Below are 24903 nucleotides of genomic sequence, written 5' to 3'. Positions count from 1 at the left end.
AAGACCTACGCAGGTAACCATGAGTATAACCAAAAGGGGTCTCTTTCTGGGAGAAAAGCTGCTGGAACTGAAGTTCAAGTTCCACCAAGCAGATTGCAACTCAGAATATTTTTCCATGCTATAGAGAGGCTAGTAAAAGAGAGGCTAGGAGTCTAGGGAACTAATTAAGTGAGATCACATGGAAAGCATGGTTGGCATGTGCTGCAGTGAACACAGCATTGTGTGTTTAGGTATAGCAGTCACCACTATAATACTTGCAGTTTAGTGGTGGAGATAAATGTATTTCTGGAGAGGTCAAGGTAAGGAGCCCTGTGTTCTAATCTTGCCTTTGAGGCTGACATTATACATGACCTTGAGCAGGTCTGTCAGACTTGGCACAAAAGGGATGGTAGTGAATTTCCCTTGCCAAGATTCATTCAGCTCATGTATGTCCAGTTCTGTGGATGAGATCAATGAAGACTGACGATTGAAAGACTGACCACAAAAGTGATTGAAAGGATACATTCATTTTCACTGTATTTAAAAAATCAGTTGCAGTCATTTATTTATTCAGTAACCAGAGTTTATCTTATTGTGAATTGTTCACAAGGAGATGATATTTTCATAGATTGATAGATTATATAAAAGCATTTACTGATGTACTTCCAACTGATTTCTCTTGGCATAACATTCAGGGTGAGAAAAGAATAATTGACAAAGCCCTTGGGTAAGTGGAAAATACGATATGTTGCAACACAAGTTTACTTCAGGTACATTGTGTCAGATTGATGTGACAGTTTTCTTTGCTGAAAGGTTTTTCAGACAAGGGAGATACCATCTAGGTAGGTATGGTCTATGTAGACTGACAAAGACAGGGTATCTACTCATCAAGTGAGAAAGGTGAAAATCAGTAGATAAACTAAAATGGGTGAACTAGCTGAAGGGAAAATTATTACGGCATTACTGAAAGATGTATCATGTAAACAGGGATGGGCTACCTCAAGGATAAGGTTCACCTGCAACCTTGAGGAATGCATTTCTTACTAAGCTCACCACAAAAAGCAGGATCAGTCTAGTTAATTGATAAAAGGTTGTTTGAAAGCTACAGCAGCAGCTATAGCTACACTGGGCCAAAAGAACTCAGTAACTGTGGACTGGAATACTTGATGTGGGATAAGATTCAGATATATAAATTGACTGCTTTTGGAAACTAGCAACCAAATCTTCAGGTGTGTACTGAGTCTGTCTGCAATGGAGTTAATTTTCTTCATGGTAGCCAGTACCATGCTATGTCTTGAACTGGTAACTAAAACAGCATTGATAACACACTGATGTTTCACTGTCGTTAAGCAATTCCTTTTGATACTATCGTCCTAGATTCTATAAAGGGCTCCTAGAATTGTTTCGCACATTCATTATAAAAGGAAGAAAAATGTTATGACCTTTCTTTTCACCGTATTGGTAACAGGTCAACACTGTGAGAAAGACACAGTTCTCTATTATTCTAGTGACATGGGAAATTTCAAACTTGCACTGACTTTTTCAGTATAACTTAGACTCACTTTGTGTGAATTTAAGTTGCCTCTCCTATTGATGAGATCTTTTTCTCTAGATCTTTTTTTACCTTTTTTGTTTCTCTTGCTGTTGTTATTTAGGCTGGCTGCAGCTGGATTTTCTACAGAGTTAGCTAACACACTTTCCTTCAACAGTGAGAAAAAAATGTTTACCACACTGCAAATGTGGTGTGGCTTTACTAGCAAATTCGGCTAATGGAAAGACCAGAGAACTTGTTTGTGAATTCACACAACCAGAGAGCAAATTTCCAATGTGGGTTTTTCATGTTAGCTGTGGCCAGAATTTCTGTTAGTGTCTTAAATACTGTCCGGGTGATATTTAGCTATTTTCCTTTTCACAATGTAGGGAAAATTTAGCACCTTACACAAATAAAAGAAAAAAAAAAGCAAAAAAAAGCTACGATTTACTTCACTCCTTTCCTTGGCACAGACAGGGCAGAAGAAGATGTGTTATTTAGTACCAAACGCCTTTGCCACTTTTGTGGGAGGGTGGATGAGGTTAGCCATCTCTTAAACATTTAGCTTGGCCTCCATAGTCCCATGCTTGGTGAACCTCACTGGTCCCATTTTAGTGGGTAGTTTGTGGAGAACAGCTGGCTAGCGGTTATTCCCCTTTTTATTATGCAATGTAGTTCATAAAAGTGGCGGCCTTCAGTTTAACCATATTCCTCTGTGGAAAGTCTTGTTCACTGCAGAGTCTGGGCCAGAGACATTTACATCACTGTAATCACCAAGCACTTAAGACAGTTATTCCTTAAATGAGCTTGGGTTAGCAAGAAGCAAAATGGAAGAATGCTCTTCCAAAAGCAAGTATTTCTAACTTGAGTAGGAACTGTTTTTCACGTGTATTAAAAACAAATGATTATTTACCATTTCCACTCAGTTGCCAGTCTAGTCATCTGCAATAATCATTCAGTCTGACTCAAGGCACAGTAATCAAACAGCACATAAGAAAGATGACCTGGCAAAGACGTTAGAGATGATACCAATGAAGAAGAAACTTAATAAAAAATATTTTTAAATCTCTACTACAATGAAAAGTAATAGCTATTTTCTATTCTGCTCCACAGCATAGTAGCAAGATCAACATAATAGATTTGCTATTGTTATTTTTTACTGATGCACCTTCCACCTTTTGCTGCAACACTTTTTCTTTTCAAGGACACCCTCCTCATTCAATTAGCAATTATAACAATTTCCATCTTGAAGATTAGGAGAGTCCATGGATCTCAACTGCAAAGATTTGAAAGAGAAAACCTGACATGAATGAAATACAGTAAGAAATCTGTGTGTATGTGCGTAAGCACAAGAAGAAATAGCAGAACAAAAAAGAATATCTTGTATTGGTAACAGAGGACATGGCCCCCAGACAATCAAACAGAGAAATGTGTTGTTCCCTCAAGTGCTGAAGACACAGTGCAGATGAGAATAGCAGAAAGATTGCAGGATCTCACACATGCTGTTCCTTTTTCCATCAGTCCATATTTCCACCTCATTCAGATTGACCCACCCCTAGTGCCAGTATTTAGGAGGAGTAAACCCAGCTCTGACACAGGGAAGGATTACACAATTTATTAATTTTTGCTATAAGTATTTACCAAGGATGTAGTGATTTTAGCTTATTTTGCAGTGAAAATAAATAACCAGATTAAATGAAGATTTTTTTTTTTTTTAATTCACTCTGTGCTGATAAAGGTGGGAGATGAAGTAGCAATCTCCAGCAGCTGCAGTAGCAATAATCAGACTTCACTTACAGACACCTGAAAGTCTCAGCTGAAAGTGAAATCCCACTTTGATTACACATAAGCCTTCTGACATCTGGCTTGTTTTTCTCAGTAACCTCTCAGGGAATCCTGAAAGGTGTTTCACATACCCAAGAGTCCACTGACTGAGATCTATCAGGTAAGGGAATTGAAATTCTCTCCTTTTATTTGAAGTATAAACGTAGGAAACTCTCCATACAGTTTGGTTTCATATACAGAAGTGAATTTAATTCAATAGAAAATGCTCAGCCTGACTAATACACCAAAACGTGACTGAGAATGGGATTACAATCAGCTTCATATTTAGAAATTAAATTTAATTTGGAGATTTTCAAATTATTTCCACTTTATCACTGAAAGTATAATCAAGACTATTAGTGATGTTTCTTCATAAAGGAATAAGATATAATATGCAGAGAGTATAATTAATATCAAAAGAGAAAGTATCTAAATAGTGATTATTTACTGAATACCATACATTTAATTTCCACATTGTTGGATGACTATGGTACTCTTACAAGAAAGAGTATTCCAAAGCAATGCTCAAACATTCTTAGCATCCAAACAAATGCTGAAGAATAAATTCAAATTATGAACATACTTCTATCATTAATAAAAGGGTCTGCAGTGTGTTCAGTGTGTTAATCCCAAGACTTCTCAACCATTGCTCATACGTTTCCTTAGGTTTAGAGCATCAGGTAGCCCAAGACCAGCTTTTTTTCAGCTATAAAGATCTGTTGAGGCTTAGAAAATAATTAGTTAATAATGCAATTTCAGAAATATGTAATTTAGTCTCATACACAGATTTTTAACATAGTGAAAAAGGAGTTTAGTTGACCACTTAACACTTGCAATACAAGTAACTCATACACTTAACAAATGCAAAGAGGCTTCTGGGCTGAGGTGTCTGTGTGCTTTTACCTGTCATTTTTTCATTTTTATTTACAAAATTATTCTTTAATTTATAAGCACTCATTTAAATAGACAAGCAATGCAGCCTAAGGACAAATAAGGTCATGAATGCTACAACAGAGATGGAATAGCTCCTCCTATATTGTTCACTCATTTAGTTGACAAAGCTTAAAAAAAAAAAAAAAAAAAAAAGAGTTTTTCTAGAGGAAAAATGAACGTGTACTGGGATGAACTTAACTCTGGGGACACGTATTACAACACAGACATTTCTTTGTCATATTGCAAAGGAGAATACACTGGGCATGGAACACATTTCTCTGACTGTCCCACTTTTGCACACTCAGCCCCGAACCCCTCTAAAACTCTTTCACACACAAAAGCACTGGGCAAATCTTATTTCTCTTGTATTTAAGGGTGACACCAGCTCCCTCCTGCCTTGCCCTCAGTCACAGCTTTCCATCGTGAGGTGAACTGCACCTGCCCAAAATGGCTGTAACACCCTCGTGCCTCCTGACATGTGCCTTAAAGGTGCTGTGTGCTCTGTCAGTGCAGGGCGACCATTTCGGTACACAGCCCAGCTCTTCCCTCTGGGCTGGAGCCTTGGCTTACCCAGCAAAAGTTCTGTAAGGGCTGAGGCAGCAGCAAGGCTGTGGCACCTGTGTGCAAAGGTGTTCCACGACTGAACTGCGCTCCTCAATGTGGGAAAACACAAAGCTGAGCTCCTGGTGGAAAAATCATAATAAAAATGAGGAGCCTGGCTTGTGTTTTACTTGCTAACCTATGCTACGAGAGCATATCTCTTCTGGAGAAAGGAGACAAAAAATTCCTTTTTCTTCATGAGTTGTAGATAGCTTCATTGAAAATCCTTAAATTCATATTTTTTTATTTACTTTCAAGGAGACTGCAGCAGAATCAGCTGGAGTGGGGATCGTTCCACCAGTATTCCCGTTGGCTTACAAGTGGTCTGCCCTGGTAAGAGTATAGAGCTTTTAAAAGCCTTGTGGTAAGAGCACAACAGCCCTGTATGTGATGAGTCTTCAAGGAAAATTCCACATTCATCCCCAGTGCCCTTCCTCCTGATAAATGCCACTTGGCTGTACCCTGATGCTGATCCTATGACATTCCTACTTAGGACAACTTGCAGTAAAATTACGCTCAAAATGATTCAAAGTGGAAAATACTTGATGAGTAACATGCTTAATTTGTTTTTTTAAGCATGAGAAAGTGACATAGACGTGTGTCTGTCTGGTTTTCCATTAGAAATTTGGGCCTTTTCTCCACTTTTTTAAACAATGTCACTGGGAAAGCTTTTGGCCTCAATTCTGCATACAGATGAACACATGAGTAATTTTCTTTGCATAAGGAATCATGATCCCACTGAGGAGTCAGTAAGACTGTGTACTTGTAAGATTGGAAACTGCTCACAAACATTCCAAGCAGAAAACCCGAGACAGACTGAAAGAGGAATGATTTTCATCCAGGTGTTATACACTGTTGTTTTAAATACTCTTAGTTTGGAATTGCATCAGATAAATATAATTTACATGGTTTATGTTATCACTTCTGTTCAAGTTGTTTAAAGCATACACAAAGAATTGTTATTGGCATATTGGAAGCATATGAGTGTCACATATGGGTGTGCAGTGATCTGGCATTATTGCATGCATAAAGAGTCTGGAATAAAGAACATGATTCTTAAGGTAGCAGACATAACCAAGCTGGGAGGGATAGCATGCATTTCGGAGGACAAGTTTATGAGTAAAGTTATAATGACAAATTGCTTGAGCAGCCTGAAAAATATAGGATGACATTCCATGGGGACATGTATAAAGCACTATATTTAAATACTTCAATAGTTCAAACCTTAAAGTGAATGATATTTTTATAACAGAAGGGGATTCAGAACTTTTTTTTTTTTTTTTTTTTTTTTTAGTAGATCAGAAACAGTATGAGTCAGTAATGTCATACTGTGAAGAAAGCAAACCTCATACTGGGATATGTAAACAGGAGTCTGGTATACAAGACACATGAAGTAACACTTCCACTCAGCACTCATAGGGACTCAACCAAAGTACTGTATCCAGGTTTTGGCACAACGCTTCAAGTAAATGGAGAGGGGCCAAAGGAAAGCAACTTGAATAATCAGAAGTCCAGTAAAGACAACCCAGGGAACGATGGGAAGAGGGGGAGTTGTTTAGTCTACAAAAAACAAGGCTGAAGACAATTTTCAAATACTGCTGCTGTCAGGTAGAGGTTATAAACTGCTGGTCATCATGCATAACAACATAGTGGTTTAAAATTTATTAGGGCTAAAGTTTTATTACTGTTTACCTATATGGATAGCAAAGTTTTGAGTAGATAGAGACATCATGGTTTTTGTTGACTATCTGGAGGCTCTTGGAAGTTAGACAAACAGCTGTCAAAGATGGCTGAACTGCAGCTTGGAGAAAATAGGCCAGACAAGGTGTGATGCTTGCTGTTGTACTTGTTTTTTATGCCAGGACAATATTTCTTTATAAATATTACATATCTTATTAATCTGTGAAAACCCAACCAACCAACTTAATGGGCCTTAGCCACGCAAGTAGATTCAGCTAGTTCTATTAAGACTTGCTAAATTTCCTAGACCTGTTAAAATGGGTCACAGATCACAGCTTTAATGTATGCAAAGGCAATCTCCCAAGGACTTGCTTATTTCATAGAATCATAGAATTATAGAATCACAAGGTTGGAAACGACCTATAAGGTCATCTAATCCAACTGTCTCCTCATCATCACTGCCACAACTAGCACTAAACCATATCGTGCAGATTTGTAATCATCCTTTCCTAGTTCTGAAGGTGGCTGGTTCAGAGCTGCCCTTTGCTGGAGGTTAACGGTCAATGGAGGGCTGCAGGATGAAGGGTGGGCACCCCCTCAGCACAAAGAGCCTGGGCTAACATGGTCGGTGATGGCATACTGGTGGAGCTTCTGTCTGCAGTGTTTCGAGCTGCAAAGGGAGAGCAAAGCTTTGAGTTAGCTTTAGTGCAGTGCTTTTCACATAACTTTCTTGGAAGTCTGTTGCTCCTTACAAATAAAAAAGGAAGCTAGCAATAATTTTTCAAGGCTGTGCCTGAAACTGGGCAGAATTAAGGCTGTGAGAAAGGAGCACAGTGCTATTAACTCAGAGCTCTGTGACACCTGATGCACCGCCGGACCGAGATCTCTCGGCCCGGGCACCGGCAGCTCTGACCGCCAGCAGACCCGCGGCACAACACGCCACGTCCCTCAGCACGGGGACAGCTCAGCGCCGGGGGAGCAGCCGGGAGCCGGAGCCAACCCCAGCCCCACGCAGCCCCACGCAGCCTCCCCTCGCCGGTTCCGTCCCGCCGCCCCCGACCCCGCACCAATCCCGCAGCCGGGGCCGCGAGGGCCCCCATCCCCGCCCTCCGAGGCAGCCTTGGCTCCGCCCCGCGCCCTCTGACCCGTGCTCCTTAGTTACCGCGCGGGGCGTCACTCTGGGCCCAACCACTGCCGTACTGAGCGCGGCGCCGGGCTGTGCCACTGGTCCTCCTGCTGGGGGGTGTGTGTGTGTGTGAAAGTGAAGGCATCGTGGCTGCCCCCTGCGTGTGCACGCAGCGGCTGCCGGTCTCTTATCCACTCCCCCTTCCCTCCGGTCTCTCGTTGGTTTCGTCCGGTGCGGCCCATAGCGACGGCGGCCGCGCTGGGGGAAGATGGCGGCTCCGGTCTGGGCGCCGCGGCCGGCTCCGTGATCGTCCCGCGCTCCTTCTTCTTCCCGTGGCGAGCATGTCTGACTCGGAGGAGGAGGAGAGTCCGGACCGCCAGCTCAAGCTCGTGGTGCTGGGGGACGGCACCGCAGGGAAGGTCAGTGCCACGCCCGCCTCCCCGCCTTCCTCTCCCCCGGCTACCCTCCGGTCGCCCCCTGCTCAGGCCGCTCTCCGGGCGCAGCTCAGCGTCCGCTCCGCGCTCGGCGGCGGCGAAACGCGCCGTGAGGTTTCGGTACCGTCGGCTCTCCTGGCGAGGCTCGCCAACGAGCGGGCGTGCGCGGCTGTAATCTTCTTCTCTTGAGCTTTAATAAACACAGCGGCTCAGAGCTGCTTTCCCATTTGCCGGGGAACTGCGCGTTGAGAGCGCTCGGTTCGGCCCGGAGCTCTGTGCCGAGCTCCATTCTAAGCTCCGTGCCTACGGGGCACCCGCAGCGCTTTGCATCACTCTGAGACGCAGCTCCAGGGCTCTTTCCGAGCCGCCTGCAGATTTCGTTTTTGTTTTTTTTTTTTTTTTTTTTTTTTCCCCTTTCTGTAGCCGTCATAAGCTTTGTTTAGGAGCAGTCTGTGAATGAAAGCTGCATGCCAGTGTTTATGCGACAACGTGATCAGTTGTGATTGCAACTATTGTAATAGGGAGACTGAGGCCTCTTGTGAGATGCGCCCATAAATACTTGTTTTATTGTGTATTTGAAGAACACAGGTTTACCTCTGCTGTTGATTTTTGATAAGGAAGGGAGGTGGGGAGTTTGCCTTGTGCAGTTTAGATGGAAAGCAGGATTACTCGAGGTGGTTTAAATGAGCAGCACATCCTTAACAGAAATAAGCTCTTCACGAGAGCATGATTGTCTCACTTAAGCAGAGCTTTATGAAGCAATAACAGCTTTTTTTTTTTTTGTTGTTGTTTTTCCTTTAGTCATTTGAAATGCAGTTTGAAGTAGTGTTGTGTTTGTATGATGCAGTAGGTGGAATGTGTGATGAGAGAATAATAAATGCATGGGAGTGATGGCTGGAGTGCTGTTTCATGAGTGGCTTTCCCCAGGAGTTTTCCATTCAAATGGAAGAATCCTTTCACTGCTCCCACTCAGCATACTGTGTGTGACATGACCTCTTGCCAAACAGGGATTTTCCGGCATTCTTGAGTTTTGATGCTGATTTGCGCTGGTTCCTACCCTTCAGTTTGGAGCTGCCACTCACAGAATCTCTGCTGGCTCCAGGAATCCTGCACATCAAGTGCAACTTATTTTCCATGAGCAGCAGCTGTGTTGTGGTGGGCTGCTTTTCCTCCCATTCCCCCTAGATGATGCTGTAATAGAGGCTTCTTCTAGTCATCTTTATGGCCTAGCAGCAAACATGCAATAATGGATTCATTGTAAGATCTTGTAAAATAAAGAAGTGATTGGGTTTTGAAGTGGAAGGATAAAACATGCCTAGTAGTATTTCAGGCACCTTGGAAGACTAAATTGTTGAGGTTCCTTTCCTTTGTTGGCTACTCATTTGGCTGAAATATTGAAACATGCATATTTCTATATGTTTTCGACTAGCCTGCTTCTCACATCTGTTTTACAGCTGGTCTTTGCACATATACATACCTAGCCTCTCATTTGCTATGCAAGACATTGCTTTTTCTCTTCTATCATTGGGATCATTGGAGAAGAGAGGTGTAGGAAATAATGGAATACATCTTTGAGATATCACATATTGTGTGTTTAGTGTGAGATTTTTCAGATTTGACTTCTTTCCGTTGCTTGCTTCCCCTCTGCCTCTTTTAAAAAATATTTTATTTCTTCCCTTTTGGCCATCTGGGGCTGTCTGAGCTTCAGTTCTCCAGGGAAAAAAATAGAAAGACGTCTTTGTGCATCAGCAAGCTGAAGGTGAAAAACTTTTCTTCTTCACATCAATTAGAAGCAGTATGGTTAAAGTTCTGCAGAACTGTTGGTGGCAGTTTTAAAACAAATCAGAATCAGTCCTGAGCTAAGGGTAATATTTATGTTTGCTCTAGCTAGGAATTTCTCCCTCCACAAGGTGAGGGAGGGATGTTGTTATTTGTTAATTTCGTGGTGGCTTGATGAATTATAGAATGCTTAAAGTTTTAAAACAAGGAGTAAGCACTGCTGGAGCAAGTTTGAAGGAGGCAAGGTTGTAAAGAGAGGAAGAAATGAAAGAAGTGTGAGACGGTAAAACTTGAAAAAGCATTAGAATAAAATGAAGATAACAAGAAAATGTTGAGTTGTCAAAAGGAAAAACAGAGGAAGGTAATGATTGGTTAGTGAGATATTAATAAGAGAACACTTTTTGGTGTGTGTATGAAACAGACAAACTAGGAAAGCAAAAGAAATCTGTAATCAGAAGCAGTGATAGTGCCAAAGAATCCAAGAATTATCAATAGCAATTAGTTCCTTGCTTCTGATGGTGGGAAGGATCATAGATTCCTAACGCTGTGTATAGAAGTCCTTAGTTCACTCTCTCCAAGCCAAAATGATTTTTCCATTAAAATAAACCAGTTCAAGTATGGATTGGAGGAGAAAAAGAAGACATTATCACACACGTGTTCCTACTTTCGCTATGCACAGGTTGGCTTTTATTGGAATAGGTAACAGTTCTGGTTACTACTGCTGAAAAAAGTTTTGGGCCTCTGGAATGAAATCTGGGAGCTATTCATGGACAGAGAGGTCCTGAAACCAGGGCTGTGGGAGGAGGGGAGAGGCTGAGGTTCCATCTGTTTACCATCCTTTGGAAATGGAGGCTGAAACACCTTATGTCTTCCATTAGTGGATGGTGAAAATGAAGGAGATAACACTCAACCTGTTGTAGGTATTCACATGTAGTGAAACGTAGGCTGGGATATGGAATGATGTCCCTAATCGCTTTTGGATTTGTTAGGATACCTTCTTGAAGTGTTGTGCTAATTCTGGATCTTGTCATCTTTTCATGCTCAAAATATTGGTAAATGTTGACTAAAAATTTTCACTGTACCATTTTGAAAATGGAAGACTTCATCAAGTGTCCTTTGTGGATGGAGCTGTCTTCATAGATAAATGCCTGACCTTAGAAGTCCTGGTAGTCTCTATGTCAGTGAACAAAGGTTCATCAGTGGTTAGCAGTGACTTTACCTTCAGATGACAGGACTGCTTCCTTTGCTTGTAAAAGGCTTCTTGTGCCCCAACCCACAAAGCTAGGTCGATCTCAGTCAGAAATTCTGTGTGGGACAATTACTTGCTTTTGTATTAGTTTAAACATTTTTCTATTTAGACTAAGATTTTCATTTTGCCTATCTTAAGATTCTTGCCAGCTGGGATGGTACATGAATATTGCTGTGCTTGGAGATCAACAGCTTGGTCTTTGAGAAGGGAGGATGGAAAGGGATGGATAAATGTTGCTTTTTGGTTCTCAACTGGTTGGTGAAGTTGTTATGTGAATGGAGATTTGTGGCTCCAGCACTACGTGCTTGCATCCCATTCAATTTTGGCTTTGGTTTTAATTACTTACGACAATGATACAATCCTTTGGTTTCACTTTCTGAAAGCATTCCTCTATGGGATTTCATTCAAAGGATTGCCTTTGTCGGGCTGATAGTAAGTGTCAGAACTGCCTATCACTACTTGTTGTCTTCTACTGCTCTGCTGCTATTTTGTTACTACTTCTCTTTTCTATTCCTATTTCTGTGTCGGTGGGTGTTTAGGAATGGCATGTCAGCACAGTTCCTAGAGTCTGTTGATGACATTGAAAAATATAAACAAGAAATTCTCATCTCACCTGTACCTTCCTTGTATATTCATTTCCCAAACTCCTCAAATATCCTGTTGTATTTAACCCTCAGAATGGTGTAATTTTTCGTGTGTATATATTTACTGTTGTCTTGGTTACTGCATGTCAGAACTCAAAGAAGTTTAGTTGTCGATGGGGGGATGGTGGTTATAAGACCAGGATTCAATGCTGCATTGCTATTCAGAACAGCATATGAAGGTTTTTTTGTTTTTTTTTTTTTGTTTTTTTTTTTTTTTAATATTTCAGACAAATGTGTGAACATACCAAACTGGGCTAAAGTCACGTTGGCTTGGAGAGGTGATGTCTTGCTTGGCTTAGTAGTGATGTGGCGGACCAAGGCCTTCTTGGTATCATGTTATCTTCTGATCTCTGGATTAATGGCTGAGAGTTCCTGTATTGAACCTAATCTTATTTAAAAAGTTTTCTCACAATTTCATTTGTTTTTAAAGCTACAGTTCTGCTGAACCATTCTTTGTTTTACATAGATAATAACAATCACATCTTTTCAGGCAAAACTGTTATGTAGTCTTTCATGAGAAGCATGCTAAAGAACAGTTTTAGGATGATGGGATTATTTGCATTGCATTACATATTAATTGTACCTGAATGTGCAGTGAGATGATTTGCTGTTTACTGTTGTGAAGGAGTTGGAGCTGTTGCCTGCAGTGTTTTGTGGATAAATAGTTGTTCTGTGAATAGAGAGCTCCAGTCTGGTAAGCCAGCACTAACATTTATTAGAAAAAAAATTAAAAATGAGTTACTCAATGAATTTCTGCTGAATTTCTGTTACTCAATAAACTCCTTTGCATTCAAGGGCACAGTGGAAGAAAACCGTTTGAGAGAGCTTTGCTGTGCTGCTGATAACTTGCTGCTCTTATTGGTTGACTGTTAATTGAATGTATGTTGTTTATTTTTACTAAGACCCTTAGAAGTTCACAGGGGATATTGAGTGTCACAGAGTGATAAAGCTAATATTTACTGAGCCCTTAAAACAAGAAGGGAGTGGCTGCTTATTAAATGGGGATCCAAATTAGCATCTTGGAGAAAATGGAACACTGATACAGCCAGATGATATTTTAACCTGCATTCTGGATACTGATATTCTTTTATGGGAAGGAAGAATGTGCACTGGATATAGTGTATTTTTTGTGGTGGATCTTATTTTTCTGTGGTGTTCTTATTCTTATATTTAAGATCCTGACAGATAAGAATAATGTATTTAGCATTGCTAATTGTTGACATTAAAAAAAATCTAAAAAATAAACTACTGATTTTATTGAATATTACAGAATAAATTTGTCTTGAATTTTTTTTTTTTTTCTTTTTTGTCTGTAATGTCACATAGCTGTAGGCAGAACAATCTTCTCATGATTCATCCTCTGTGGTCATCTTCCTTTCCAGAGTGATATAAATATACAACCATAGCCATACAAGTTCATGTTTACTTCTCCCCACTCCCATTTACTTATTTTTAATTCTCTTTAGGCTTGAGTTCAATGAAGTAAATAAAATGCTGACATAATCTTTAATTTATTTTTTTTTTTTTAATTACTTCCACTTATTGTATGTGGACAGTGCTAGGAATGTCAATGTGATTGAAAACAGCGAATCTTCTGTTACTTACTTCTCAGGTAATTGTGTAGCTGAATACATATTTGCCTGTTAATACTTGAGCTTTAATGCCCTAGCTCTTCTGGTCATGTTTTCATGCCAAAAAGAGTCAGCTATCTTTTCTCCCTGTGTGTGTTTGACACATTAATAGCATAATTCTGATCTTTGTTACAAGAGGTCCATTAACAGAACTCGCCTATTCTCGCTTTTTTAGAACTGTTGGTGCTATTTTACTATTGCATTCTTAGCTAAATGTACTCTAACGGCAATCTCTAACAGCAGCTGATGTGACTCCCATCTTCAGGTCTTGATGGACTGAAATCTGGCAGGAGTTCCTTTTTGACCATCTGGAGTTTTTTGTTTGTTTGTTTGTTTGTTTTGTTTTGTTTTTTTCAGGTAGCATAAGGATTTTGTGAAGCTCTCAAGCTTCTCTGTATGTGCAAATACATAAAATATCTTCTATTTTTCTGCAGTTGCTTTGTTTCTTATATTTTGAATGTCATGTCAACAAGAAATTTCAAAGTATGTGTCTTTAACTGGATGTTGGTTATGTTACCTACCTGATGTTCATATTTAATGTATTTTTCCATGTATGAACTTTTCATTTTCTCTGTAATTGCGTTTTCTATTTTCTTAACTCTGGATTGTGTTGCTTTTATTTTTTTACACGGAGATCTTAAATTGCCAGTGGAAGAATGGAAATGCTGTGCTTTGTTAATTCATGAAATTGTGTATCCTTTTAGCAGTATGTAGTAAAAACAGATTCTTTACTGTGCCTTCAGGGCACTGGTCTACTTTTGTAAATCCACATAATATAAATTGAAGGCATAAGTTTCCAAAGTTCTGTCTAGAGGAATGATTCTGCAAATGTGCATTTTAAACATGGGTTTAGTCTTCTCTTTGTTGAAGTGTTTGCAGTTTCTTCTGTCTTAGCCATCAGTAGTAGCTGATCCTGAGTCCTCAGTGTGCAGTGGCAGGTATCCTGCCCTGCTTTGGAGCCCCTGTGGGGCTCTCCATTGTGCAGATATCTCCTTTTTCCACAGCCTCCCCTCCAGAAAATAACTGGTCAGGGTTTGGGGTGTTCTGCATCAGAATGGACCCTTGTTTGGGAAATGGCCATTTATCAAAAGCCAGCTGTTCAAGTATAGGTAGTGAAGTAGTGTCACTTAGATTTGTGTCAAGTTGAGTGTACTGATGGCACCTCATTCGAATCTGTGTAATATTTTATGATATGGAAATTGCAGTGTATTTAAATGCCAAGGAAATATGTGTCTGCTGATTTCTGTATAATTTAGTGGCTACTGCTGCCTCCTCTTGTTGTGTTGAATCTATCTATGTAACAATACAAATCCTTGAACACTGTCAGCATGCATTGATTTAGCAAGTGCTTAAATGTATTTCATACTTCTTGGTTTAACTTCAAACTTTATACTGTTTGAAATTTATCGAATAATTTGATATTGTTCTGTTTTAGACATCCTTAGCCATGCGTTTTGCCCAAGAAACATTTGGAAAACAATACAAACAAACCATAGGACTGGATTTCTACTTGAAAAGGATTACACTGCCAGGTAAGAGAATGAAGATTCTGTCACTGAAAGATTGGGACACAGTAAAACCTGTAGAAACAGTCTTCTAAGTAATGTATACTGAATAAGCTCAGTGCAGTGCTTTTTGTTGTAAAATAATAATAAAGAAAGGTTACTAAGTAAATTTTCTCAAAATATATTCTTGCCAGATGGCAAAGCGTTCAGTATTTGCAACATATCTTACAGATTTAAAGTTAAACGCTGCTTGCAAGTAGGAGGAATGCTATACTACCTGTACTCATGATTTTTCCTATCTCTACTAGAGCATACTCTCAAGCATAGAACAATGAAGTAGAAATTTAAGTATAGTCATTGGAAAAAGTATCTGTGTTTTGAAAGAAATAGTTTTAGTTTTTTTAAATGAAATGCACAGCGTATTTGGGTTGTGTGTGAGAAGCATAATGCAGCTATGGAATCGCGGTGCTCTAATATGTGAATGCTGTTTTATGCAAGGCAGCATGAAATTGCTGGCATTTAATAGACCACTAAAATTTAGGGTCCCTCGGCACTCATAAAAATACAGTTTGAGCATTCAAGATGTTTCACTTCACGACGGCAAAGAAACTATTTAGATGCCAATTGCAGCACGCAGCATGGAAAATGCAAAGAAATAATTCAAAAAGAATAGTTACTGCTAGAAGCTTGTTTCTGAACAATTGGGGTTTAAAATAAGCCTTTTCATTGACTGGTGGTTGCTCAGTTTCCAAGCCTGAAAGTTTTTCACTAAAAGCAATTTCTTCTGATTTCAGAAATCAAAGTTAGAAAAACATTAAATGATGAAAGTTGTAGTAGGAGTTGATAAATTTGATGCAAGTTCTGTGTTTTTTCCTTGAGAGGTGGAGGGAGAAGCCAACTCAGGAAGTTAATATTCTACCTGTAACTTAAAGTTGTAAGAAAATACAAGATTCCTGAACTTAGTTTCTTAAAAGTTACATCTTCAATAATGTATCTTGATTATGTTTATATATTTCTCTAAAGTGAAACAGAATGATCTTTTCAGACATTCTTATGATCACTGATTTGCTTTGGTGATTTCGCTGCTTATAGTGATACATGCAAATGGAATATGTCCACAAATCATGCTGTTTGCATGCTGAGAACTTGTATTTTGCAAGTTTTTTTTTTTTCTTCTTCCAGTTGTTAAGCATGCAGAAGCTATTAGTACACTATTGGGATTCTAAATGTTCTTTTTTAAGCAGAAAAACGTAGAAAATTATCATCTATTGACCCATTCATATTTTATTTCTAGTTTATTTTTTAATAAAATAAGAAAGTAGGTAAAAATAGCACCAAAACAACAGCAGAGTCTTTGCATCTATTTCACTTGTTTATTGTTAACAAAATACTACAGACATAGAATGTATTCATGCTTGGAAAAGGCATTTTTTCAATAGGTTGTCTTTCAGTTTTTGCCTATGCCTATATATGTATTTAGGGAGATGTAAATCTGTATGTTTTTTAAGAGCTAAGGTGGGCTGGTGGGGGGAGTGAAAGAGAGTGGGGGGTAAAATTCTAAATACCAGTGTGGAAAGCATTACTTAAGTAAATGGATTTTTCTGATTTCTTGATTAGTTCTGGGTTTGCAGAGCCGTTCTATTTACATGAAACATTAATTCATGTTGCTGCACAAGAATTATAATGTGTGTATCAGTAGGAAAAAGAGCCGTGATTTCTCGGTGGGAGAGCTGGCAGTTGACTATTTTTACAGCATTTGAAATTTGCTCTTCTCCTTTAAGCAACGTTTCAGAAGTTGAAATTGATGATTACTGCAATTTCACAGAAGTTTATATCGTGGTGTATTCAAAATTCATTTTAACTTCTTTAATAAAATATTGATATTATTATTTTTAATGAGAACTATTTTTTTTACTATTTCTTTTAGTAACTAATGCAATCTTAAAATATAGGCAAATATTTAACTTGCTAAAACAGCATGGCTTGATGCAAATACTAATCTCTTGACTATTTATTTGTTTGCCGTTTATTTCATTGGTGACTTAAATTAATCTTTGATTAGTTGTGAACAATGTCTTCTATTATTCATCTGCTGAAAAAGTTGTGCAGTTTGAATTTTTTTTATTTTTTTCAAATGCAAATCAATTTCAGCGTATTTTGTGATGCAGTGTGTTGTACCGTCTGCATTCAGCTGCTGTGTAGGTTTTACTGCTTAAGTAGCTTTTATGTCAGTCAGGGGTTTTGCTGATAGAAATTTTGAAGTGCCACAGTCAAATACCTTTTAGGAAGGTTGTGGGTGCAGTCTGGTAAACAAGATTCTTCTGTGAAAAGGATTTTTTAAGTCTTCAGTGCAAGAAGTGGGCAGACTCGTGTTTTTAGTTCCATCCTGACTGCGCAGCACTTTAAGTAAGGTTAACCAGTGCACCAAGTGTACCTCTGCAGGGTCAGTGTGCAATCAGCCCAGTGGCTTCAGTTCATACCAGAAATGGCCTGGATACTTGCACTGTGCTGCTTTAGCTATTTTAGTTTTGTACTTGCTTGCTTTTTCTACAAACTTAAGAAGTGCTAGCATTTTCCTGTTCTGGGATTCTTCAGTTACTTTTATTGTATGTTAACTTTGTTTCTAAGAACTGTCTTGTTTTATACACAGGTTTTTCTTGTTTTGTTTCCATTCTTCAATGTGTTCCTATTTAGTATATTAAAAGACAAAACAACAAACAGATTTCAAACTTCTCTGCAGAAAACTCTTCTGTTGCTCTCATAGTCACTTATGGGTTATTTGCTAGACAAATGGTCTGGCATTCTTTCTTCTATTAGAATAAGCTTAACACTTTTTTTTTCTTTTTTTCTTCCCCTAGAATCAGTCTGAACATAAAACAAATATTACAGGACCTATATATATATATTAACATATATATATGGTAATATATGTAATATATAGATTATACATAATAATATGTTATATAATAATATATATACATATATAATATTATTATTATATAACATATATGTATATAAAATACATAATATATATATATTATCTTTTTTTAAGAGGAAAATAAAACATTGCATTGGGATTGATCAACATGAATTTCAGTGAGGCCTTAATTGAGAACCATTCCAACTTGAACATTCCAACTTTTTTTTCTTTTTAACTCTTCAGTTTCTTTCTTCTGCTGTTGGTAAAGAGAATTTAACAATTCACAATGAGTTTTTTTAAGGTGAGGAGTAGAATGCATACAACCAATACAATACTTCAGCATGGTGGACTTTGGAGAATGTTTGTTGGTTTACCTACTGAGACTGAACAGTCATTTCAGACTGCATGTTCACCAGTTCATCCCATCCAGGTGATGGAAGACTTACCTGTATTGCTTGGAGTAAGTTCTGTTATATTATTTAAAAAGAATCAATTAATAAATGGTGGATGCACAGTCAAAACAGATGAGCTTCTTGTTTTATGAAAGGTTGCCTTTACTCAACTGAAGTTTTTTAATGTAATTACCAAGCTCCATTTGGAGTTTCTGTGTCTTACTGTAGATAGAACTGTATGTACCTTAGAAGTAGTCTGAATAGATAGTTTCATGTGCATCTTTGTATATTTGACCATAGTAGAAGTTTAGAAATTTGTGCTTTTAACCAGATTAAAGCAAAATGCATTATAAAAGTGTAATGTGAAGTACTTATTAGCACAAGTAGCATATATTCAGCTATGTAGTTCTAATTTATTGTTTGTAGTCGTGGAATACTGGGATATATTTTCATGGAGCATACTTGCACAACCAATGTGTAAGGCAGTTTGGTTTAAATTGAAGGCTGAACAGCTCACGTGTGAAATAAGGTTGTTATTAACTTGAAGTAGCTGAACTCCAAGTATGTGTTAGCAGCCCAAAATACTGTATTTTTCACTCAACTCGAATGTTGTGATGGAGAATTTGTCACAATGTGTGTACTTCTTGGAATAAAGCTCATAGGTGGTTATGATTGTGAGCATGTAGCATTATTATTAATGTGTAATTATGTGGAGATGGAAAACTTTTTAGTTATAAGGGCTTACTTATTACTTTAGTGCTGCTTAGAACTGCTTAGTACAGTTCTTACTGCAAAACAAGCCAAATTTTATGATAATAACTGTAAGCACGTTGTAACACAGGCTGCTGTGTGCACATGCATAGACTGTGGATTTGAGTTTTTGGCCTTCAGAATATGTATGACTTGCAGGGAATTAAATATTCTGCTTTTTTTTTTTTATTTTTTTATTTTTTGTAACCATGTTTTGAAAGCCTGTTAACACTTTCAACAGTCTTCAGAACTGATATTAAAACTGTTTAGAGTAGAAAGGCAGATCTGTTCTTGGTACAGATTCTTGGAAGATGAAATTATGTAAATCATATTTAACTTGGTTGTCTGCTTTGGGGTGGTGGATAGAGGAAATTTAGTTGGCGTTGGCAGTGTAGACTGGTATCTGCATCTCTGAGTTAATGTCAACCACATAATTCTTTACAGTAATACGAAGAGCATCACTACCAAAATACATTTACTCTGCATGTTTTCCTTTGTGAATTTTCCTTACAAATGTGGAGGTGGAAGGCAAAGGGGGCACAGAACATGAAACAATATGGTTAGGTTGACATTGTTACCTTCCACTTCCAAGTGCTGCACTGTAGAACTTTCCCTGTGAAGTTTTATGCATTCCTTGAGTAAAGTATGTTGTATAACTTCTAGTCAGGAATGATATACTTTGTGTACAATGTTGTGAAATAACTATGTTGGAACGTGAATATTTAACTATGGTTTTATGACATTGTAGTGAGTTACCTGGACACAAGTGACTTTTTTTTTTCCCCACAAATGATGGCTGTCTTTGTCTTTAAATTTGTGTTATGCTTGTAAAAAGCTATTGCTGTTGATATGCTAAAAGATATTACCTGCCATAATAGTATAAATTAATTGTATCTAAGCTTTCTAGGTTACGTAGTAATCCGTATAATTTTCGTTTCCAGGAAATTTGAATGTTACTCTTCAAGTGTGGGATGTAGGAGGACAAACGATAGGAGGCAAGATGCTGGATAAATATATTTATGGAGCTCAGGTACAGTATTGATTGTGATAATTGATTCTATAGTAATTATATAAAATTAATTGAAACTGTGTTTGCAATTATAAATATTTTGCAGTGTGTTACTTTGTAGATCTTGAATCTCTGCTGAATCTAAAAATAACTGATATTAAAATGCTATTGTAGGTGATTTTTTTTTTTTTTAAAGCTGATTTAAAAAGCAAAGGAAGAGTGTGCATTTGTAGATCTGAATAGCTCAAGAACAGATGTATGTTTCTAAGCTTTTTGTCTTACGAAAAGCAATCATAGTAAATTGTAAAGGCGATTTGGATATCCACATGGTTGATACAGGGACTGCTTTTAGAGCAGATGCCTCCTGGGGAGAAGAAGTAGAAGGAGGAAATTAAGAGCAATCCTACACCATTAAACTCATACATACAACTGAGGTTATAAGAGGGCAAACAAAAGGAGACAACCAGGTAGCTAAGTGTTTTCACAGAACTCCAATCCATGAATATTTGTTTTATTTTTATTTTATTTTTAAATCAAGTAAGCAATATAAAGTGAGTGGTGGGTTTAGGTAAAAGCTATATATTATAATGATATCTTGAGTTATGAGCTGATTTAAGAGGAAGTGCTGTATGCCAGAATTTCTAACATGATTAATCCAAAAACATACTCTCTTCTTAAACTTGGAATTGGTAATGAAAACAATAGGCATCACATGTTTTAATATTACATTTATCAGAAAACAAATTTATCTTTTTTTTTAAATCTACAATAATTTGAAGCAGAAAGAATATGGAATTCTGAAACTTGGATAGAAGTTTTGTACTGATAATGATAACGCAGGAATGATTAAGGAGAGTAGATATTGTTAAATTCATAAGTTTGCCTTTATCTAATCATTTTGTCACTTTCAAAAAAGATCTAAATGTTTTCAGCTGTTGCATCTGTTTTATAGATGTTTTTTTTTTCTTATTTCTTCAATAAAAAAAATTTGCTGCTTGTGAAAGATACACCAAGCAGCAGACTTCCATGACAGGCAGAATTTGATTAATCACAAATTGATGCCATATGCCCCAAGTAAACTCAGTAAAAGAAATAAAAGGCAATTAACCTTTTTCCTGTATTGAATTTGGTGATAAACCTTAGGAGTTCCTTATGAATGATGGTACATCATAAAGTTAATAATGTCAGTGCCCCAAAGTAGGTGAAAAGTTATCAGTAAGTTTAAAGGCACAGTAATTTGTTTTTATAATGATTCATTAACAACGACAAAGAAATCTACATTCAATCTCTTCTTCTTTTGTTCCTTCCCAACTCTTCATTGTAAACCTATTTTTTTTTTCCAGTATCAACTTCTTTATTAGATTTCTTATCACTGGAGCTGATTTTCAACACGCTTTTCTATTAAGTTTGTAACATCATTTTTTGAAGGTAGATAAAGCTATCTTTATTTTCATATGTGTGCAGAACACCAAGAATAATTCTGAAAAGCACCAAGCTTGCTTTCAGGCAAAAGCCTATTTAATGTTGAGCATCTGTATCTTTGTAAAAGGAGAAAGGGAAAAGATGAAGCAGAGTAAGTAGGAGTAATTTGAAGGAAAAATATTATGTAAATAGACAGCAAAGCAGCAAGAAATTAACTGGGAGGAGCTAGCATGGAATTAGCAAGATTAAATTAGGCCCAACGAGCTTAATTGCCTTTTGTGGCACTCTGCAAAAAGGGTAGCAGTAGATGTTGTTTAGTTTGATTTCAGCAAGATTTAAAGTAATTTCTCCTAGTATTAATACACAGAAAAAAGCCCACCAACAACAGAGATGTAGGTTGAATGGACAGACCAAAAGGTGACTTGTGAAACATACAGACAGCTGGAAGTGTTCCGTAGCTTGATACCTTTCTGTTATCTGCTTATAAATTGATTTCCTTAGAGGTTGATACTATTTCATGTATTTTACTAATCAATGGAATGAAACGTTGTAAGTTTCTCAAACTGGGGAGCAGTTTTGCTGACCCCCCTCAAACTGGGGGTCGATTTGCTGAATGTGAGAGCTGATCTTGAGAGAGACCATGACAGATAGCAGGAGTGGGCCTGCAAAAATGTGGTTCAGAGAAGGCAGAGTCCTCCACCCAGGACAGAATAATGTTGTGCAGCAGTAAAGGTTGGGAATCAACAGGAGAGTGACCAGCGAAGAGCCACTGGGCTGTTTAAGGGATTGGAGCATCTCACATATGAGGGAAGGTTGAGAGAGCTGAGGCTATTCAGTCTGGACAAGAAAAGGCTTGCCAATGTATATAAATATCTGAAGTGAGTGGGCTAAGAAGGCATAGCCAGACTCCTTTTATTGGTGCCCAGTGATAGGCAATAGTCACAAACTGAAGCACAGTACTGTCTGAACATCAAGGAACACTATTTTTACTGGGATTAACCACGATTTGGCACAGGCTGCTCAAAAGAGACTGGAGTCTCCCTCTGTGGAGATGCTCAGAAGTCATCTGGACACAGTTCTGCACAGGTGATGTTGTATTGGACTAGATGAGATCCAGATGTCCCCTCCATCCTCAGTCATTCTGTGAAAAATCTTTGGAAGTGGAGTTCTTGGAGGGGGGGTGGGTGTTGAGGGGAGGGAAGAGGTCAGAGGAAGCAAGTCAAACAAAGTGATTATCCTGTTCTTTGACATTTTTGTGGCTGCGTTGGAGCACTCTGTTCAGTTTTTGATTCCCCAGTACAAGAAAACTTTTTAAATATTGGAGAAATTCTGGCAGACTTCTATAAAAGAAGCATGTGTACCTTTGATGTGTTATACCTGGATGGCTTTTGTGGTGCGACTGGGATTTTCAACATCTTGTTTTTGAAATGCAAAGAGAGTACATAAACATAAAGGAGACAGATTGGATGTACTCTAGAAAATGTGTAGAAATTGTCTAGAAATTGCATGTATTTTGCAAGTGTGAATCATTCCAACTTGAAGTATGTGTGTAGAATAGCATGTGACATGCCTCCAGTGTGCATCATGCTTTAGTACAGTAGTTGCAGATGGCTGTAGCATGATTAATGTTGTTGCTCATCTGGATGATGAGACTCAGAAATCACAAATGGCTGAATTTTTTGGCTTTTTTGCTCAGAAATTCAACTTTGTGGTAGACCTGCCTAAAAAATAATAGACTAGCTGTAGGTGGAATTTTTGAGAATATACCCCAGCTGAAATCATTCACTTCACTTCAGTTGAAACATGATCAGGACACCAGGGGGAGTATGCAGAAGTTACTGGAAGTTTTCTGATTAGAACCAAATCAATTTTACAGGATAGCTTGTATAGTTAAGCCATGGTTCCATTTTTGATGGATGTCCCTCATCTTCTTGTCATCTTTTAAAGTAAGAATGCCAGATTTGATGATGAGCATCTGCTTAATCTTCTTGCGTGGACGAAGCTGGCAAAATTGCAGTTTACTTGCTGTCTTACCACACTTGCTTTTTCCATTTTTTTTTCTTTTTTTTTTTTTTTTTTTCTCCCTATGGATCTAAAACAATGCAGTTTCTGCATCCTTTTGTGGTAGCTGAATTTCGCTGTTGAATCAGAAGACTTCTACAAGCTGGAGAGAAGACTTTGATCTTTATAAATGAAAGTTCCTAAGAAACAATTTTTTTGTCAGCAACAATTAAAGCATGTTTATCTCAAAATTGAGAGAGGCCAAGAGAAGTCAGATTGTTAGTTACCACAGCTGAGCTGGTAAACAGTGGTATTTCATTATATTGTTGCAACTCAGTCATACATATGTAAGTAACCATATTCTCAATATCATTGAAGACAACAGTGGTTAGTTATGAGTACATTGTGAACCTTTTTTGTCCTGTAAAAATAGTATTTCTGCAGATTTGCAAGGTATTGCTACTCTGCTAAAATTAAGCTTTACTTTAAGGGAGCATACTAAAAATTTGCTTTAATGTTTCATAAGTATTTAATAAAAAGAAAAAAAGAAAAAAATCTTACTGAAATCTATTGTAGAAGGAGGGTGGCTGAAGAGAATCCTGAAGAACAAAGCAATTTTTGTAGTTATTGTTTTCTGTTGCTTTCTTTTATTTTGACAAATTCTAAAATGAACTTGATGTCTTTTAAGTGTTGATTGTCTGGTATGAGTTTATTGACTGGTTGAATATTGTTACAATACTTCCATAATTGCAGTTCTGTTCTATAACAGTACTGTTGTTGTATGCATGGTAAATATTTCAGAAATGATCCCATCTCTAAGCTATAATTGCTGTCCCTGTCCACATATCCAGTTTAAAGTATCCTTAAGAGCTGGCGTGCACTACCTCATAAATTGGTTTGTTAACAGAAGAAAGAGTACTTCAGACTCTATCTTATCTAGAGATCAGGAAATCATTTCTGCAATATTCTCAGTTTCCAGTGGCTTATTTTTTAAATATATCCTATAATTCTGAAACAGAAAGTACTCATATGTATTGTACATATGAGCTGTTGTCCAAGTGTGGACAATGTATTTTTCATATGTTCATATGTATTATTTTTCAGTAATCTTATGTATTGTCCATTGAGCACACTGTGCAAGTGTGGAGTGCCAGTCCGAAAAAGACAGGGAGCTGTTGGAGAGGGTCCAGAGAGGGCCACAAAGATGATCAGGGGACTGGAGCACCTCACCTATGAAGACAGGCTGAAGGAGCTGGGCTTGTTCAGCCTGGAGAAGAGAAGGCTGCGGGGTGACCTCATTGCAGCCTTTCAGTACCTAAAGGGAGCCTATAAACAGGAGGGGAATCAACTCTTTGAAAGGGTTGATAACAGCAGGAGAAATGGTTTTAAGTTGAGGGAGGGGAGATTTAGGCTGGATGCCAGGGGGAAATTCTTTACAGAGAGAGTGGTGAGGTGCTGGAACAGGCTGCCCTGAGAGGCTGTGGATGCCCCGTC

General features: G+C 38.1%; 2 protein-coding genes across 8 annotated transcripts in view; both read left to right on the top strand.

The window, feature by feature from the left end:
* Positions 1-24903, top strand: part of BOD1L1 (biorientation of chromosomes in cell division 1 like 1) — an 823932-nt gene that overhangs the window by 60649 nt on the left and 738380 nt on the right. The window lies entirely within an intron of this gene.
* The window catches only part of RAB28 (RAB28, member RAS oncogene family), a 61062-nt gene continuing 43982 nt past the window's right edge, over positions 7824-24903 (top strand). The window contains exons 1-3 of one of the 4 annotated variants that reach the window (XM_052681679.1): positions 7824-8092; positions 14846-14942; positions 19919-20007. In XM_052681679.1, coding sequence (XP_052537639.1) covers positions 8015-8092; positions 14846-14942; positions 19919-20007 — 264 coding nt within the window. In that variant the 5' untranslated portion in view covers positions 7824-8014. The remainder of the gene's footprint in view (positions 8093-14845; positions 14943-19918; positions 20008-24903) is intronic. The other 3 variants (XR_008206389.1, XM_052681680.1, XM_052681682.1) reach the window with 3 other exon arrangements.

This window comes from Tympanuchus pallidicinctus, unplaced genomic scaffold (genome assembly GCF_026119805.1).
Source record: "Tympanuchus pallidicinctus isolate F22 unplaced genomic scaffold, pur_lepc_1.0 scaffold2, whole genome shotgun sequence".
Classification (NCBI taxonomy): domain Eukaryota; kingdom Metazoa; phylum Chordata; class Aves; order Galliformes; family Phasianidae; genus Tympanuchus; species Tympanuchus pallidicinctus.
This window is presented reverse-complemented; position numbering and strand designations above follow the sequence as displayed.